The sequence below is a fragment of the Astatotilapia calliptera genome, chromosome 12, assembly GCF_964374335.1.
Source record: "Astatotilapia calliptera chromosome 12, fAstCal68.1, whole genome shotgun sequence".
NCBI lineage: Eukaryota > Metazoa > Chordata > Actinopteri > Cichliformes > Cichlidae > Astatotilapia > Astatotilapia calliptera.
This window is the reverse complement of record NC_137433.1, coordinates 15,125,828-15,144,123: the sequence shown is the minus strand read 5'-3', so window position 1 is coordinate 15,144,123 and position 18,296 is coordinate 15,125,828. Positions and strand designations below refer to the sequence as shown.

Here is an 18,296-nt window from a genome sequence, read left to right as displayed (position 1 = left end):
CAATGGGAGCGCTTCCTCCCTGCAGCAGAGACAGGCTGAGCTAATTCTGGAGACATCCAGGTCTTGAGGCCTGAGCCTTGCTTAGCTTCCAAGTAGGAGGGGCCAGCGTACTACAATATGCAGCTGCTTATGAGACGAATCCCTGCGAGAAAAAAAAAAGAGCATCCGTGCAACCCTAGGGGTTGTGCGCCAGGAGCAGGGTGCAATTGTTTTTCTCATTTCCTCAGTGTTGTAAAGCTGATCCACTATCAGGTGCAGACTGGTATGCCACGAGCATGGCAACGAGCTGGTTTTCTCTGGCTCTTTTGACATTTCTTCCCATGTAATAGCAGGCGAAAAGCTATTAAGCTGGTAATCAATTTGTGCATTCGGAGGTGAAAAAGCATTCTGAGGGCGCAGAAAATCTTTAACATGATTGAAAGTTTCTTATTTGAGGAGCTTACCTAGGCTGACATGCTGTATTTCCTTTGGGACAAAGAAACCGCTGCTTTTAATTTTCAAATAGCTTATCTGCAAAATGGTTAACGACAAAGAAAGATTTTTGTTAAACTAAAACACACACTGTGGCCAGCAAAGAGAAGACCAGCTACATGAATTCTACTCCCACAGAGGTCGATTATTTTCTTCATAGTGTTACATCCTCACTGCGTACGACTCTGTGGCCTTCTAAAGAAACAAGACAAATCAGCCGTGCTTGACTCAATAGTATAAATGAGCATCTTAAAGAAGATAACACGTAGGCTGAAGAGGAAATGGCATTGCACTCATTTAGAAGAGCTTCCTTTGGCCTGGAAAAAATGTTCATTACTCTATAAAAATGAAGTCCTGTATAAAGCTGTGTATCAAAGGTGGCTGGAATTAAACCATTACTTTAAACGGTCTTACTTGATCCAGCTGTATTAACTAATCATTGAATAATTTCTAACCTTCCTTTTATCTCAAGAATTCTTGAAAGAGTAGCAGTAAAGCAGCTAACTGATCATCTGAGGAGGCATCGTTTATTTGAAGATTTCAGAGCTCATCGCAGTACAAAAACAGTGTAAGGAAAGGTTACAAATGATCTGCTTAAGGCCTCAAACGGTGGACTCATCCTTCTTCTTGTGTTGCTAGACCTCAGTGCAGCATTAAATACTGTCGACCGCAGTATTTTATTACAGAGGTTAGAGGATGCTGTTGTTCATATTGTTCATGTAAATGGGGAGTCTTCTTCACACACTAAAGTTAGTTATGGCGTTCCACAGGGTTCTGTGCTGGGACATTATACATTATACATTATACAAGCTTCCCTTAGGAATTATTATTAGAAAACACTGCATACATTTCCATTACTATGCAGATGACACCCAGCTTTATTTATTTATTAAGCAAGATGAGTTAATTAAAACTGCAGGCATGTGTTGTAAAGACCTGGATTACCTATAATTTACCTCTAAATCCAGTCAAAACTGAGGTTACAGTCCTAGAAATGTATTTAAATGGCACTACCTAGGTCTCCAGTAAAACTGTGAGGAATCTTTGACTCATTCTTGATTAGGATATGTCCTTCAGCATGCACATGATATGTAGGACTCCTTTCATTCATTTACCCAATAGCTCTAAAATTAGGAACATCCTGTCTCAGAGTGATGCTGAAAATGAAAAAGGAGGTCATGCATTTATTGGGGTGTTTTTCCTGACATTGTAGGGTCTTTACTTTACAATATAAACCATACTGAGGCAACTATTGTTGTGAATTTCTGTTATATAAATAAAACTGAGTTGAATTAAAAGCTCTGAGCAAATCCAAAAGAATAAAACCCACAGAGAGTACACTCGAAATTTGTGAAAATGACATTTCTGTAAAGCAGTTAGTAGGTGCTGATGGTGTGTCGATAGGGCCCGGCAGATTATCATCAGAGTGAAATCAGCTCCCAGCTCTGACTCATCTCTGCCCCCTGGACAGTGTGGAGACAGGCAGCTGTGGGGTGAGAGGGAGGTCATCATCACCCACATATCAAACTAAATTACATCACCCTGAAAAGCTCCACTGAAAACTGAAAGCCTGCCTTTGTGAACTTTGCAAGTTCCAGCGATAATGATATATAGTGTACAGATCCTGTGGTTAGTATAAAGAACACACACGAGATATGCTAAATTTCCTCCTTTTTTTTTTTTTTTAAAACAGCTGGTGTTTCTTTAAAGCAGATTAAATTTTACTAAACACTACAATTTGGTGTGGAGCCTGGGTGGCAGAGAGGAAAACCACTTGGCCACCATCACGGCAACCCAGCTAAGCAGGATTTGGAAAGACTCTGACAAACTGTAAATTTAAAAAAAAAAAAAAGGGGGGGGGGGGGGGGGAGGAAAAAGCTGCTAAACAGAACATCAACTATCAAATAAGCATATGAGCAAGCCTGGATATATCTTCTATCACTCATATTACAGATCTAATTTACGTGTCGTGACAAAGCTGCAGACGGAGGATGTGAGCTGGTTCTAACAGGATGTGCTCGATGTTTATGCGTTCAATTTTGAGCGAGTTGTCAGCCTGAAAGAGGAGAATGAGATTTGGGATGCAAGTAGCATCCATCAGATTCATAACAATGTCGTAGCTCAAGCAAATTTTGTTGCATGCTTACTAAATAGTAGCTCATGGGAAAGAAGATGGGCTGACTTGAGAAAGAAGCATCTTTTTGTAAAATGAGTAGCAATGAAGCAACAGTGTTGTGGATACCACGTAAGAGGGAGCAACACAGTCGCGTAAGTAAGTACAAGTTCCAGCTCATCTGCGTAAAGAATGACACAGCTGCCAAGGACGTGCTGCTTTAATTAAAACAGCCGACATGTGTGTGTGTGTTTGTGTGTGTGGTCACTTTCCCTCCATCACGGTGCATATGTGCTGTACTGCTTAGCCGCAGCGGCCTTCTAAAGGAACAAGTCAGAATTTAACTGCTCCCGCTTATTTCACAGATTTTCCAGACAAATAATTTCAGGTTTGTGCCCACTAGCGCCAACCCTCTGTCCGTCCCGGCCTCCCTGGCCTATAATTATATGCCATTCATTTGATTTGTTCATTAGGTCAACCCTCGGCTGGGTAGAAGCGAAACGGAACCCTCTTATTAGTGGTTCATAGCGCTACTCTCTCCATGGTACGTGGAAAATAAGAGTGGGAGAGAGGAAGCTGGCTGGAAGATTTCTCTTTTTCCCTTTTTTGTAACCTGATTGCACCTCCTGATGATGAGAGGCAGCGGGGAAATTGCACATACTGTGATACAATTGAAGATTACCAACGCCTATTCCAAAAAAAAAAACAACAAAAAAAAAACAACACAACAGTGGCATGAAGTCATAAAACCTCTAACACGCTCATTCGAACTTTTTCTAACATTTTTGGACATTTTTCCTGACTTTTCAGTAGATATGAAATTCCTCCTTCATTCTTACCCCGTATTCAATTATAAATGTCGGAGCTCTTTCTGCAACCTCTGAAAATTCGCACTAATTAAATCAAACAGTTACAATCATGAAGTGTGCCTCGTCACTGCAGCGGGATCTTCTAACAGATATGCTGCTTTAGATGAGATCATCTGCCCCATGTTTCTCTATAACTCAATAATCTGACAACATGGTGCACAGTATAATGAGTCTCTGCTGTCTATTGGTATTCTCAGGACTAACTAGAGGCATTCATATCGTATAATTATTTATTCATAACTTTGGGAAGGTATGCAGGTTGATGTCCTCTGTTTCTTCAAATCAAACCAGCTCACGCTAACCATAAATATGCATCAAAGGATATTATTAATATTAATTCACACACAGCGTGGCATCCGAGTGAAGATCAGAATTTAGCATTTATTTTTACATTTCATTCTTCTACTTACATTTTGCAGGCAGTTTGTGGGGTGATCCAGTACAGTATATGAGCAAACTCACCTGTGCAATACACTTATATTAATTATCTTAAAATAACGGCATATCCTAATTGCATTTTTAGGTTTTTGATATTTTAAAGTATTGATCAAAGGTCTTGAGTGAACCCTCATTTCTTTATATTTTGATTCCAAGGAGCCCGACTTTTCTATGATTTTATTCTTCGGGCTTTCTAAAGATCTTTCATCTTTTCTCGGGACGTTGGCTTCTTTACATATTGACTCATTTTCGGTTCAGTCCCTGTAGCCGACCCTTATCAGAGGCATGTTTTTGTCGTTGTTTATGAATCATTTAAGCATTAAAAATGCATCTAACTCAGGGGGTGAAAAGTGTTGTGTTTACACATAACAACAACAACAACAGCAACTTAGCAAAGGATCAATTTTAATTTGAATCTTTGGGCATTTTGTTACTAGCAGCATGTTGCAAAAAAACATCGTTTGTTCATATTTTTATTTGTTGAATCTTTGAAAAAAGCCAAAGATAACACAGTTTGACAGGAATAAATACTATTTTGCACCAAGATGGTTCTCAAAGAGCCCAAAACTTACATTCAATGTCTTTCAAGAAGCCTGGAGATGACTACAAGACAAATAACACAAAAGTTTGCCTAAGAGACTTCAGGCTGTGTTGAAGAATAAAGGTGGTCATAGCAAATACAGATTTTCAAGGTCTTTATAATTGCACCAAGTCTGTTTTTCTCTTATATACTGCATTTCCATGCTTGTTTGTCCATGTTTTAATAACTAAGAATCCATACAGATACACGCAGCCAAAGATGCCAGTTTTGTTTATGATGTTCTTGTTGTTTATTTCCCTGTTTGCACCAGAGAAGCTCCATCATAGAAAATAATTGAACAGCTTTAACGACTTTCAGCTCTTCTTCACACAGTCTTTGAACATTTAACAAGTCCAAAATTGATGTGGCACAACAGATAAACACCGGCCACTGGCATCAGCGAATCTCATCTTATCAGTCAAAACAAGGCGGGTTCCGATGCCTGGCCAATAAATCGGCAACTGATCCTGAGCTGATGGTGTATCATTAACTTTTTTTAAGGCATGTATCCATGAACCTAAATGCTTTAACCAAATAAGCATTTACAGCTAAGGAAAAAGTCCCCGAAAATATTATATTCCATCCTACAGAGGGCAGTGCCAAATCTCATGCAGAGCCATTCGACAGCAGAGAAATGTCACTCAAAGCCACAATCACCAACATTATGATAGTGCTGACAAACCAGTCATTTCCACTGAAACCAGAAGGCCATCCAAAAACTCCTTGTTGACATAATTCAGTGTGGATAACACGCAAACTGACTGATTGAGTCATCCAGCCAGTGAGACCCCAAAAAGGCTACTGAGCAGAACGGCATTCAAATGTAGACAAACTGAGTTTCTTTAATGAATCCACGCATACCATATTGTAATCTTCCTGCACTATGACAAAAACCTTCTCTGCTCTTCAAACATAGACTCACACATTATTTCAAAAGACTTTTGCCAGCTTACAGAAGCTTTAGTCCATTAATCAGCATGAAAATAACAGCACCAGTAACCAAGATGCAATTAAATCCACATTACAGGTGGTGTGAATGAAAGCACAAAGAAAAGCACGAGAGCTGTGACAACTCTCCCCGTGATATCAAAAGCTAGTTTCTTTATTCTGTACACACACCGAGATTAGATGAGAGCTGCTTTAACGGACAGTCATACCAACAGGGAAGCATTACACCCCAGTGGTTTTCATCCACATGAAAAGTAGAGCACCGCTGAGAGTGGCAAAAGATGAGGTCTTCAAATCATACGCACACACACAATGCCTTTCTTCCTGTGACAGCAAACTCCCGTGTCATCACCCAACGCCGCAGGAAACAGAAGCTTTATGCTCCATCAGGGTGTCAGCATCCACTCCTTACGCATTTACTGGATATGGTGCTGCTGTAATTAAAGTCCCCTTTCAGCACTCCACACACCATGACCTTTTCCATTGCAAACACTCATTGTCTCAGTTAAACCCAAGGCCTCTCTATTGGGACATAAATGGACATTTTAAGCTGCTGAAGAAGAAAAATGGATTGAAATAAATGTGTTTAAAAAAAAAAAAAAAAGAAGAAGTGTGGCAGCCTTGTGTGAAAAATGAGGCTTGATGGTTTTTCACCACCATTATGAGTGGGTGTAATCTGCAACTTTGGCAATAAAGATTTGAAGAGACGGAATACCCATGACAAGTGCCATCACAACCTGTAATCAGAAGATATGCAAATGATAGAGATGTTTCCCCTGATACTTCGGTGCCAGTTGTCTTCTGGGTCCCCAGGAACTCTCCTGTCAGCGCTCAAGTAGGAGAATAGGAGTGATGACAGAAAGGCCTGTTTGTTTAACATGTCACTGGAACAGCAGTGCTGAGAGGGGGAGAGCAGATGGAGGAGAAGAGCAGCAACGGATTTCCATCTAGAAAAGAGCATTGTCCTCTCAGTCGCGAAAAGACACTTGAGGCGCAGAAAAGGATCACAAAACGCTCACTGCGAGCAGATGCCGAAAGGTTTGCCATCTTACGGTGATGCCACACACTCGGCGTGTCGATCAAAAAGTTTGCAAGACTATCATTCCCTTTGTTCTTCCATATCAATAATGCACAGCAAAAGACACGCCATTGTACGCCGCAGTTTCCCTCCATCACTGGCTGCAGATTAAAAATGTGCGCAGACACAACGCGTGAGCCCCGTGTCTACGAAATGGCACCCTATTTTGTTCTCATTTAAGCTTTTTATATTCAGTAAGAGGGAGAGGTACAAAGGGCCTAAAGCTGTCTTGGGTCATTAAACCCCACATTTTCTTTCTTCTTTCAGAATGTGTTTTCTGGCAGTTACAGCAAGGAAAGCTGACAGATTAGACAGGGAGCTCCTTCACAGGCTGGCTGTGGGCTTCAGGAGGGTGGGCTGCAGCGCGGGGCTCGGGGCAGCAAAACCACGCCTGTCACCGTTTGATGGGCCAGTGCAGAAGTGCAGTCATAGGGAGGTATGATTGATGATATTATGTACTCACACAGGATCTGAATGCCAGCACACTCCTGTGATTTAATCCCTGTTCTTTCATCAAACATCGAGCCACAGCAGATAGACTGCACTCCACCAAGCCCTTCTTTCCCAGAGGCCAACACCATGAGTGTCAAGGCAGATATTACGAATCTTTTCTTTGAATCATGAGTTGTAATTTGTACAACTATTCATTCATAATCAGCAGAGTGGATTAAAAAACGTGAGTAAAAGAGGCTAAATTCTTTTTTAATGTATCAAAACATCAACCTATACATTTTTCATGCAGGAAAGTTTGCTTTCACAAATGCTCTACCTTAATCTTTTATTAAACACACTAATTCAGAGGACAGAAAAAAAGCATCAAGGAAATTAAAGTGGCTGCTGTTTTGTTCTGCACATAAAAAAAAACCCTTGAAAATCTATTCCGGTTTGACGAGACTGCCCCCTAGTGGTGAGTCGAGAGATTTAATTTCTGCAAAGCAATATTGTGTAATTTTTAATACATTGACATAAATCCCTTTGTTTCCTGTTGCAAACTAAGACACAGGGGTCAAATTATACATCAACATCACGATGAACAGAAGCCCGGGCACGAGAGTGAAAACTGTCAAATGGCAGTAAATCCAGGCTGAGCAGAGCTACACAGATTAAGCGAACCATCCCCCAAGTCAGACCACAAAGAGTTCATTGTACTTGGATAGCGTGTAAAAAGGAGGCGAACGATTTTGGCAGTGATTTTCAATTATAGTTTGGTCTCAAAGGCCTCAGAGGTTCTGTGAAATTTCTCCCACTGTACGAGATGCAAGAGAGAAAAGTGACACCATAAAGTCAAGACTACTGTTACAGAAATTTATAATATCAAGTGAAATATATCGGACTAGCCGGAGCACACGATCACAACAACAGAAGTATAAAAAGCTACAGTAAACAATAGGTGTGTTTAAGGCTGTACTCAAAGTCCACAGACAATGGGACAGGACGCACACGTTACCGACATAATAAGAAGTGACAGTGTCAGCTCTCACTGCAATGACACACTTTCACAGAGGAGGAAACCTACCTGAGCAAACGAAGACGCACAACCTCAGATCAAAGAAGAGGTGGCCGCTGATGCATCATTGGTAGCGACAAATTATCATCAATACCACTCTACCACATTATCATCAATCTCTCGCTGGAGAGACAAAAGTATCTCTGCGTGCTAAATCACGAAATCGATGCATTTCTATCACTGAGAGGAATTGGTCTGCTAGTGATCTCTGTGGCTGAGTAATGTGAAATCTATCGCAGGTTAGTCCACGTGGCTTGGACAAGATCAAAGACAAGACCCCAGAAAAGTTTGTATTGATCAGAAGCCACAAGGTTGAAACTGAAGGAGTGGAAACGTGATGGGGATTTGATACACTTTAAACTAAAGATAAATGATCTCATTTATGTGAGCAAAGACAGCAATGCAATGAAAATATAACTATGTGGCTACTTCATTACCAGCTGCGCTGAAAAAGCTGCCTCTGCTGCCAGCAGTTTTTATAAAAAGATGTTTTTTAAGAAGCACATTTGGCACGTGACACATTTTAATCTGTGCCGCTTAGATAACCCAGTTTAGATTTAACCTTTGACATTCGTGGCGATGACACTCTATTTGTGCGCTAGTCAATGATTTCTATTAAAAAACATAAAATGGGAGATGTAGCGTGAACAGTTGTTTAGTTCACTTCTTATGTTGTTTTATTTTGCAATAAATAAAATTTAAAAAGCCCCTCGTTCTGAGAATCCACAGCTTTTTAGGCTGTTGAGGTGCACTTACCTTTGGCCACTTGGGATTAAGCTCACAAGCTTTCTCAGCATCTTCCAGAGCTGCTTGGTGTTGGCCCAATTTGAGAAAAGCCGCTGAACGGTTACTGTACAGGATGCAGTTCTGTGAGTCGACCTGCAGTGCATCACTGTACAAATGAACGGCTGCCTGAAAGTCACCTCGCTGACACGCCTCATTGCTCTGCTGCACTTTCTCCATGAACTCAGCTTTGCTCAGACCGTACCTGGCCCCGTCGTCTCCAACGCACCGGATAGGTCTGCCCGCTGTCCGAGAACCGAAGATTGAAAACTGGAGAAAAGGACAGGGAGCAGCCGGAGAGCTTTGATCAGTCTGACTGAAAAAAAAACCCACAACACTTAACCAAGAGGAATTCCATTAAGCAGAGACCTCGGTGAGTGTTTTTCCAAGGCCGATATTTTAAGCTGTCATAGTCGGAAAAACACAAGTGAAGCAAATTTCATTAATGATGGCTCAGTTCCATTAAGTGTCCTGCAAGGCCACGACAGTGAGCCAACACGCACACTAAAAGGACCTTGGAAGTGGCTCATTTAAATGGAACACAGTCATTTTTATTGTGATCAATTACACCTGTGCTTTTGCTTCTGCAACATGCCAAAAATGTCTGCTGCCCACTGCTACCACTGCAGCACTGAGAACATGCACCTGAAGCACAAGGGACCGTTAATGAATGAAATGAATATGAAGCAGGGTGTTTTTGAAAGAGTGCATGACCCAGAGTCTATGCCAAACTCCTGTGTGCCAAAATAAAATGCATGTGCTGTGGTATTTGAGCTCAATAAGCCCTTTTAACGGCAGATATTTTGACGTGTCACATCAGGACACGGGTGCAATTTAGAACATTACTGCCAGCTGAATTGCAAGTGAGGCTCGGAGCCTCATTTTTGTGCATGCTAGCTTAGCGATATGGCCTCTGGAGAAACTGCTGTCTGTGATTCTTCCTGCTGTGTCATGTGTTGCGAGGTTGTGATCCTGGTAGTATGTAAATAGTGCAGCTTCAACTCTTGCAGATGTGTTGCTGCAATATGACTCAAGTCAAAAGTTGACACAGCATGAGGGCCAAAGTAAAACACTTTATAAGGCATCTGTTGTTTTTACAGTTTAAATAAAGGTTGTATAAAACAATCAGAGCTGTGCAAAACCATTGCAGACAACATTTTCTGTCTTTAGGTGCAAACTTTAATTATTTCTGCACATGTGTTAACTTTAAATGAAAGCACAGTTTGTCATGATGTCACTCATTACCAAGTAACCTTTTATCTTCAACTTCCCAGAGTCCACAGCTGTTCTTCTTTCACACTTTTTTATTACAGCGTTACACATAGCGGTTTAAAGAACAACATCACTGTGACGTTCAGCCTAATAAAGACGTCTTCACTGCACTGCAAAATTTCCTACCACAGCAAATATAATATATGTGTTAGTGCAAGGCTTTCTCCCTGTCCCTCTTTATTTTCCACTCTTGCACTAAAACAGCAGGAAGACCAACTGTACTGACTCAGATCTTACTAACTGCAACAAACCGGTAAGCATCTGATTGATTACAGTAAGTAGGAGAGCGTCGTGTCCGTTTAACAGGGACGGCTGGCTGAGTATTACTGAATCATGAAATTCATCTCGGGCTGCCTGGCTTTTGGGCTTGCTTCCATTATACCTCTTTCTCACCACACCTCCTCGGACTGAATTCTGGGATAGGGCTGGCTTGGTAATTACTTCCAGAGGCCCAGGGAGTAGAAGCAGCAGAAAAAAAAGAGTGCTTCTATGACAACCGTTAAATAACCTTTTGTATCACATGACAACAGAGAAAAGATCATGGTTTTATATGTGTGTGTGTGTGTGGGGGGGGGGGGGCATCTCGTTTTTCTATTGCACCTCTAAGAGCAAATTCAGCACCTGAGGTTTGATAAATCCGTGTACGGTAAACCTCTGGAGGTTTTTAAAGATTTTTTCTTCTTCTTTGTCTTTCTTTTTGTGTGTGTGTATATAAATACATATAAACCATAGCTCACCTTTCAGAAACACACAAACAGGCTGAGTTTGTGACATCTGCAACACAACCAACACTATCGCCAAGCCTGACATTCAAAGGTTTGCTCCCAAAGGAGAGGCAGGAGAGGCATCTATTATGGATTAGTGCTTCCAAGGCCCAAGAGAATGCAGGTTTTGACAGAAAAGTCCGCTCTCTGCTGTCTAATCTGCTACAACATACAGAGGGGGGGCTGCCCACTGCATGTGGGCAGCACTGGGCAGGAAGGGTGGAGAGTGAGAGATAATGAAAGCCTACATCAATACAGAGGACACCCTAACAACGTAATCATAAGGAGACAGAGATAGGGAAAGCAACTTATCTCTCCTACTGTAATGTAGTCCAGACTGCAGGATGGTCACAGTTCTCCTGGAGGAACTGTGTGGATTTGCTCTCGTTAATACACAGAAACTCTCTGCCACTGTAAAGTCTTCTGTTCGTGCAAAAACTAAATAAATGTGCTCCAAGTTAATGTTGGAATCGAGCGATATTCAAATCAGATTTACGCTGGTTATTATGTGCACTGGGACAGCCCACACATCCAGTGTGCAGAACAGTGCTGTATGCATGACTGGAAAATCGATAGAGGTCTTTTACGAGGTTTTCACAGAATGGTCATTTGGTATTTCCTGTCCAGGACGCGGAGTAAAAAAGTAATCCGGGGGCAATAAAATACCAACAAGTTGGAAAATGACAGCTGGCATGACAGCCTACGAAAGAGTCGTTTTAGGGTTTTTTTTAATACATATAATTTACCTTTTCTTTCAGAGTCGCTTGCTTCTCCATCCCGTTTGCCTGCGACGGGTTATCGCTCTCATCCCATCACACTCTTTGTTGACTTTGTGACTGTTTACGCAACGAGAACTCTTCCAAGCGTCGCCAAAAAAGTCCACGTTGCAGCGAAAGAGTTGACAAAGTGCGAGGAAAGGCTGAAAAACGGAGCTGTGTGGCTGTTCAGGAGAAACTTTTTTTCTCAAGGAAAGTGCGCCATGTTGTCAAATCTTTTCCTTTTTTCTTTTTTTTTTCTTGTCTTTTTTCCCCCTGTTGCCATAGCGGATTTTCTGAGCGCTGCTGCGCACAGAGAGGCAGGGAGATCTGCAGGAGACGGGGGAAGAAAAATCCAGATAATAATGTGTTACTTGGGACATTTTTAGGGGGGCATTTACATAGTAGAACTAAAATCAAATGTGTCGGAGTTTGTTTTTTTTTTGTTTTGTTTTTGGTGAGGCCGGTAAAGTTCTACTGCAGACCGGGGAGGGTAAATATGCATTCACCTTGTGCAGTCACCAGAGGCACTCCCTTCAGGTCATATTGTTGGGACTTCCGTGTAGGGCCACGTGGATTGGGAAATCGGTTTGAACTGTTTATTTGCCATTTGACTGTTGAGGTTATGCTGACATGTAAATAATGTAATAATAGACAGTGAGGCGCTGATCAGATATCCCATTAAAAAGCCAACAAAAATATAACCATTACTGCATGCGAGGCCTACCTAGGTTAACCCCTATAACCCTGTATCTGAACCCACTCAGTCACAACTCAATAAACTATAACCACAAATAAAAATGTTTCTTAACACTCAATAATACAGCTGTAGCTAGTCATTTTAAAAGCAACACCCCTATATCAGGTCAGACACAATCAGGTGGCGAAGCTGGGTTTACCTGTGTAACAATATTATTCCCTGTTTTCCAGAGATGGCGTTGATGATGAAGTTCACACAGTTTTTGTTTGCAATCATCAAATATCGATTTTTGTTTATTGGATGCATGAATCCAAAAGCCTTGCAGATGAAGTTGTAGCACATTTTTCTAATACTTGTTTTAGTATCAGTGCAGTGTAGCATTGAGATATTATGTTACATTTTTAAATCTAGGGCTTGAAATTATTATATGAACATATGGGTAAATTTTCACTTATTAGTGTGGACTATGAGGAAATAAATATAAAGCTTTGACGTTGCACTCTTCACATGAGCAAATTAACTTAACAATCGCATCACGAAGGCTACTTTTTAGATTCTTTTTTTTCCAATCAGATCTGTGGCTTAGATATATTCTCATAAAGACTGAAACTAAAATAGGACTTTTAAGTAATTAATTCATTATGTGCAATTCCTCACCAACAGATGGTGTAACAATCCTTCACAGAGAAGCTTTAGGCCTTTAAAAAGTTTTTAATCCTTTTCACTCAAAAAGAAATATTCGTGTTAGCTGTTGTAAAAACTACCATTGCTGTGTTGTCCTAACTAAACATTTTTGCATTCTTGATTTCTTAAAAGCTTGGAGTTTGAATCTTGCTCAGTTTTGAGTATAAATTAAAAGTTGCAGTAAGGTGAAAAAGTGTTGAGCTACCCATTTCTTTATCGTTTGCTAAGAAAATAGGAAATAAATGGAGCGATTTATTGAAACATTGAAAAAAAGACATGGAGATGCAGTATATAAGGTATAAAGAGACTTTTTACAATTGTAGCGCACTTGGTAATCAATATTTGGTATGCCCACATTTATTCTCTAACATAACTCTCTTAGACAAGCTTGAGTAATCTAAAATAGTTCTTCATGCTGTTTTTACTACACTGGCAGTGTGTTTGGCATCAGTCATGTTGAAAAATGAAGCCACTGTCATTCAATTTTCAGATGGTATTACATGTTTGATCAAATTCTGAATGTACTTTTCTGTGTTCATAATTCCATCAGTTTCAACAAAAATCCCAAACATCACTGGCTGAAATTTAGCCTCAAACTATCCCCTACATATGAATGACAAGACCTGTTGACACTGATTTTCAGCCCAGTTCTTCTTTTTTAATCCTCTACTTGTTCAGCTTGCTTAAAATTTTTAAGGAAATGCTGCACACCATGCTGTGATGTTCCAGATTTTGGGCTAATAGCTCTTTGGGAATCAGCTTGTTGGTGCAAGAAAATATATATTTTATGCCAATCAAACTGTTGATTAACTCTCGAGAGCTATTGCTCAAGACAGTTTTTTAAATTACAATAAATAAATAAATAAATACAGTGGCTTTTTGCAAGTAAAATACAAAGAAATCAAAGGTGGCTCAAGACTTTTGGCCAATACGGTAAATTGAAGAACTTGTTAGTTTTAAGACAAAGAACAGAACTATAGTTTAAAATAAAGAATAGTCTGAAATTTGGTTATTTTTAAGGCCAATAACTAATAAATAATTAGACCTGGGGTTTTTTTTCACATATTTTATGGTGAACAGTTACACACTGAGTGAACTGTTTTACGTCAAATGGAGTTTTGTGCATCTTTACTAAATTTTCATGTTGGTGCCTAACATACAGTCAGTATACACCACATATATACCATATGTAACGGCCCTACAAACAAAACATACTAAATACAAATCAAATGCAGCTTAAATGTGGGTTAAATTATTGTTTTTCAGACAGACCTTATAAACAGAAACACAATTAATAAACATATCCCATCTTTATTAAGTGCTACATACAAGTACTTATAATATATTACAGAGAGTAAAATAGGGTTTAGGGTTTGTGAGCAGGTGGGGAAAAGGAAGAAAGGTCAGGAAAACTCAGGGTGAAGTTAAATAATGCCAAGCTGCTTTTTCAACTTGTTCAGTTGCTCCAAGCTGATGTTGTTGCCGCCACACACCACAATGATCACAGGGCCCAGGTGCTGCGGCAGCTTGCGCTCATCCCTCAGCCTTTTGATAATGCCACTGTACACCGCTGCCAGAGCAGCACCACAGGCAGGCTCCACCAGGATCTTCTCATCATCTGCAGAGGCAGAATATCAGGAGAGATCTGTGATCAGATCGGTCATTTCAAATCTGTTGTTTGTCTCTTCAGGTTGTACTCACCCACAAAGCGTTCAACAGCTTTCACAGCCTCCTGGTCTGTGACTACTTCTGACAGAATCGGGTGTTCTTGTGACAGTTTCATTGTCTGCGCTGAGACCTTTGCCACGCCCAGTGTGGTTGCAACACTGTAGAGTATAATACAAGGCCGCTGTTCACCACCAGTCCAAACATTTGTTGACACCCTTATTTTTTTTAGTTAATTAGCTAATCAGCAGTACCTTGTAATCGCAGGTAAAGTCACATGCTCTCCAGCCTCCATGGCTGCATGGAGGCTATGTGCACCCATAGTTTCCATGGCTACAACAGGGACGTCAGCCCAGTTGGCGCGACGCAGTCCCTCCACCACCCCATTCAGCAGGCCCCCGCCTCCCACTGACAGCACTATCGCTCCTGGCTTCTCCTTCAGGTCGTGCTCCAGCTCCTTCACCAGAGATGTGTGGCCTTCCCTTTGTACACAAACGCAAGCTGTCAGTTTCTAGAAACTCAGCACTGATTTTGCTTTAATGCACAGCAATATAGGAAATCTCTGCATGGTGCAGCCTGGTTTATAAAGCTTGGTTGTGGCATATGATTATCAAATGCCAATAATATACCAAGTAACCCATAATTTCAATAATTTATGGTTAAGCTTAACACTTTGAATGTGACATCTCAAACAAATTAGTTATCTGACAACCTCCCCCAGAATAGCTGTGATAACATACATCTTGCCACATCATCTCATTTACTCCTTGCAACTGCTCTGTTCATGCATGATAAGACAGGTGTCACAGTAACAGAAGGCTAATGTAAACACAGTCACAGCTCCGAGGATGCCAACTGAAGCCATCTTACCAGATGAGGGGATCATCAAAGGGAGGGATGTATATCCAGCCAGCGTTGTTTGCCACAAGCTCCTGTCCGTATGCAATGCCTTCATCTACATTCTGTGGAAAAGAAAACATACAAATGATCTGGTATATCTCTCCCCCCCCAGTTCCCTTCAATCAATGAAAACCATTTAATAGTCATCTTGTATTCTAAATGTAACCTGTGGGTTAATAAAATGAAGCATATTCATTCAGAATCTACCACCCTCGTACATTCATTTGTTCTGGGAAAAAGTAAAAAAGTGACTGAGGAACATTTAACTAACCTTGCCATGAATGATCACAGTGGCTCCCTCATCCCTCATTTTCTCCACTGTTATGTTCGGTGTGACGTTTGGGACAATGATAGTTGCAGGAACCCCGAGCTTGCGGGCAGAATAAGCTGCTGCCATGCCGGCATTTCCTCCTATTGAAACAAACAAACAAACAAACAAACAAACAAACAAACAATTAAATTAGACACACTGAATGCATCAATATGGTAAAGTAGAGACTGTTGTATTCTTACCTGAACAGCAGACAAATCGCTCATATCCTCGCTCTGCCAGCTACAAGGAAACCCATAACAAACATGTCAACACAGAATTCATGAGCCAGTAAACTGACCCTTGCCGGTTCTTTTCACTCCCGACAAGATCCTCTTTCAAATGCAGGGGAAATCAAATCATTGCCAGATAGGAATTACTCACCGTTTTGCACAGGTGACCGAGGCCCCTGATCTTGAAGGATCCTGTCGGTTGCGACGAATCCAGCTTGAGGTAAATAGAGGTCCCGGCCAGTTTGGTCAGGGCAAGGCTCTCCCTCACTGGAGTGGCCACGTGAAGATCCTGCTGGGTCTTCATTTCACTTTGGACCAAAGGGCAAGCAAAAAGATCAAAAATTTAAAACATCAACCTAAAAAAATTACAAAATATCAATTCACAATGCGGTCATTTATACGAGAAGAACACAGGTTTCAGCTCACCTAGTTGTAGACATGTTTCCCTGAATATTACAGATCCTGTGGATCCTTATTCTTGTGTCTCTTTATCACTAAAATTTGTCAAATTTATGTAGCACTTGTCTGTGGACTTGACAAACCAAACCCATTTCTCAACCAATCAGCATTGCTCATTCAGACCAGACTCCTCCCAGTCATGATGAGGATGAGACAACCCAAAAGTGAATGACTTTCTGATTGCAAGTACAATTTTTGTGAAATGTGCTTATTATTATGTAATTATTATAACAATCTGAGAACCAAATCATAGAAAAAACACAACCTCCTGCTTAGTACTGATACAGTTGGGAAAGAATATTAAAAAAAAATATGTCCACAAAGTAGATGTTATTAAAAACAGTTCCCCGTTATTAGATGCCTAGTTTCATCTTGTTCTTGTTTTATTTGAATCTACCCATGATGGATTTACTTTCTCTCTCCCATCTAAAGGAGTTGGACACAGTGCTGGCATCCCCAATCACCAACAAACAAAGGCAGGCACTGAGTGTGAGTCATTGTGTCACAACTGAATTTCCAAAAAACTGTCTGAAGACATGGTTACAAAACACAGTCATCATCACCCATTTTTCTTGACAGCCATCGTTCCATTGAAACAGTTTCCTAATCATTAGACACCCACCTTTTCACCTCTTATTAGCACAAATCTCAGCTGTTTTCAGAAAAAACTCTTTTGAGCAGAAATTCTGCTGATTCACCTCTTTTCTGCAAAATTTTTAGCCTTTTCACCTCTTATCAGCACAATTCTCAGCAGCTTCTGCTCATTTCAGCGACCGTGGCTCAGGGGGTTGGGAAGCGCATCTGTAACCGGAAGGTCGCCGGTTCAATCCCCGGGCTCTCTGTCCTGGCCGTTGTGTCCTTGGGCAAGACACTTTACCCTACCGCCTACTGGTGTTAGCCAGAGGGGCCAATGGCGCGATATGGCAGCCTCGCTTCTGTCAGTCTGCCCCAGGGCAGCTGTGGCTACAACCGTAGCTTGCCTCCACCAGTGTGTGAATGAATAGTGGCATTGTAAAGCGCTTTGGGTGCCTTGAAAAGCGCTATATAAATCCAATCCATTATTGTTAGTAATTGTCAGTCTCTCCACCTTTTCATTGTGAGCAGGAGTTTGGCTCAGTGAGATGAGTAGCCGCCTTGAGACCCAAAGGGCCAGGTTCGAATCCTGCTCATGGGGTTTTTTTGTTTTTGTTTTTTTTAAAAACTTTTTCAGCTTTTTTCAGCAGAAATCTTCAGCGTTAAGGCATCCACACAGCATTTTCACAGAAAATGCAAATTTTTCTAGTTAAGCAACTTAACACTCACCTACGAATCATTCAAGCACCTAACCAGTGTTGTGTGTTTACATAACAGACAGCTTAGCAAAAAAACCATTTTGAATTGTATGGTTAGGCACTTTGTTACTAGCAGCTGATTTTCCCCATTTGTAAGAAAAATGCCAAAGACAACACAGTTCGGCATAAAATAGCATTTTAAGGTTTAAGCTAATAACTTGGGATATCTGGGCATGGAGTGCAGTGTGCACACCATGCTACTGCACGTGTATACAGTGCATATTATATATGTATTATATTTGGTTTGTAAATTGCTTTGGTATAATATTTCAAAAACAGCATTTAAGCTAAGTTAATTTGGAGTTTAGCTACTTATTATGTTTCCATTACACCGCATTTACACTCTGGTCTCCTTAAGTGAGTAATAATTGAGTTCCTGGTGGTGTCAGAGAGCCCCTTTGACCGCATGTTGTCCATTCACAGCAAAATCTTCCAA

The 18,296-nt window shown here is 40.8% G+C and overlaps 2 protein-coding genes across 3 annotated transcripts in view; both read right to left on the bottom strand.

The window, feature by feature from the left end:
- Nucleotides 1-12,373, bottom strand: part of LOC113033618 (tetratricopeptide repeat protein 28) — a 188,038-nt gene extending 175,665 nt beyond the window's left edge. For both annotated transcript variants that reach the window (XM_026187594.2, XM_026187595.2), the window contains exons 1-2: nucleotides 11,570-12,373; nucleotides 8,761-9,057 (exon numbers count right to left, since the gene is read on the bottom strand). In XM_026187594.2, the coding sequence (XP_026043379.1) occupies nucleotides 8,761-9,057; nucleotides 11,570-11,599 (327 nt within the window). In that variant the 5' untranslated portion in view covers nucleotides 11,600-12,373. The remainder of the gene's footprint in view (nucleotides 1-8,760; nucleotides 9,058-11,569) is intronic.
- Nucleotides 12,374-14,253: 1,880 nt separating this feature from the next.
- On the bottom strand, nucleotides 14,254-16,642 carry LOC113033794 (L-serine dehydratase/L-threonine deaminase). The gene is made up of 8 exons (XM_026187902.2): nucleotides 16,497-16,642; nucleotides 16,222-16,378; nucleotides 16,041-16,080; nucleotides 15,799-15,938; nucleotides 15,498-15,589; nucleotides 14,882-15,109; nucleotides 14,664-14,788; nucleotides 14,254-14,580 (listed from the first exon to the last, which is right to left on the bottom strand). Exons 1-8 carry the CDS (start codon nucleotides 16,508-16,510, stop codon nucleotides 14,387-14,389), a joined length of 990 nt encoding a protein of 329 aa, XP_026043687.1. The 5' UTR covers nucleotides 16,511-16,642; the 3' UTR covers nucleotides 14,254-14,386.
- Between the last annotated feature and the right edge of the window lie 1,654 nt (nucleotides 16,643-18,296).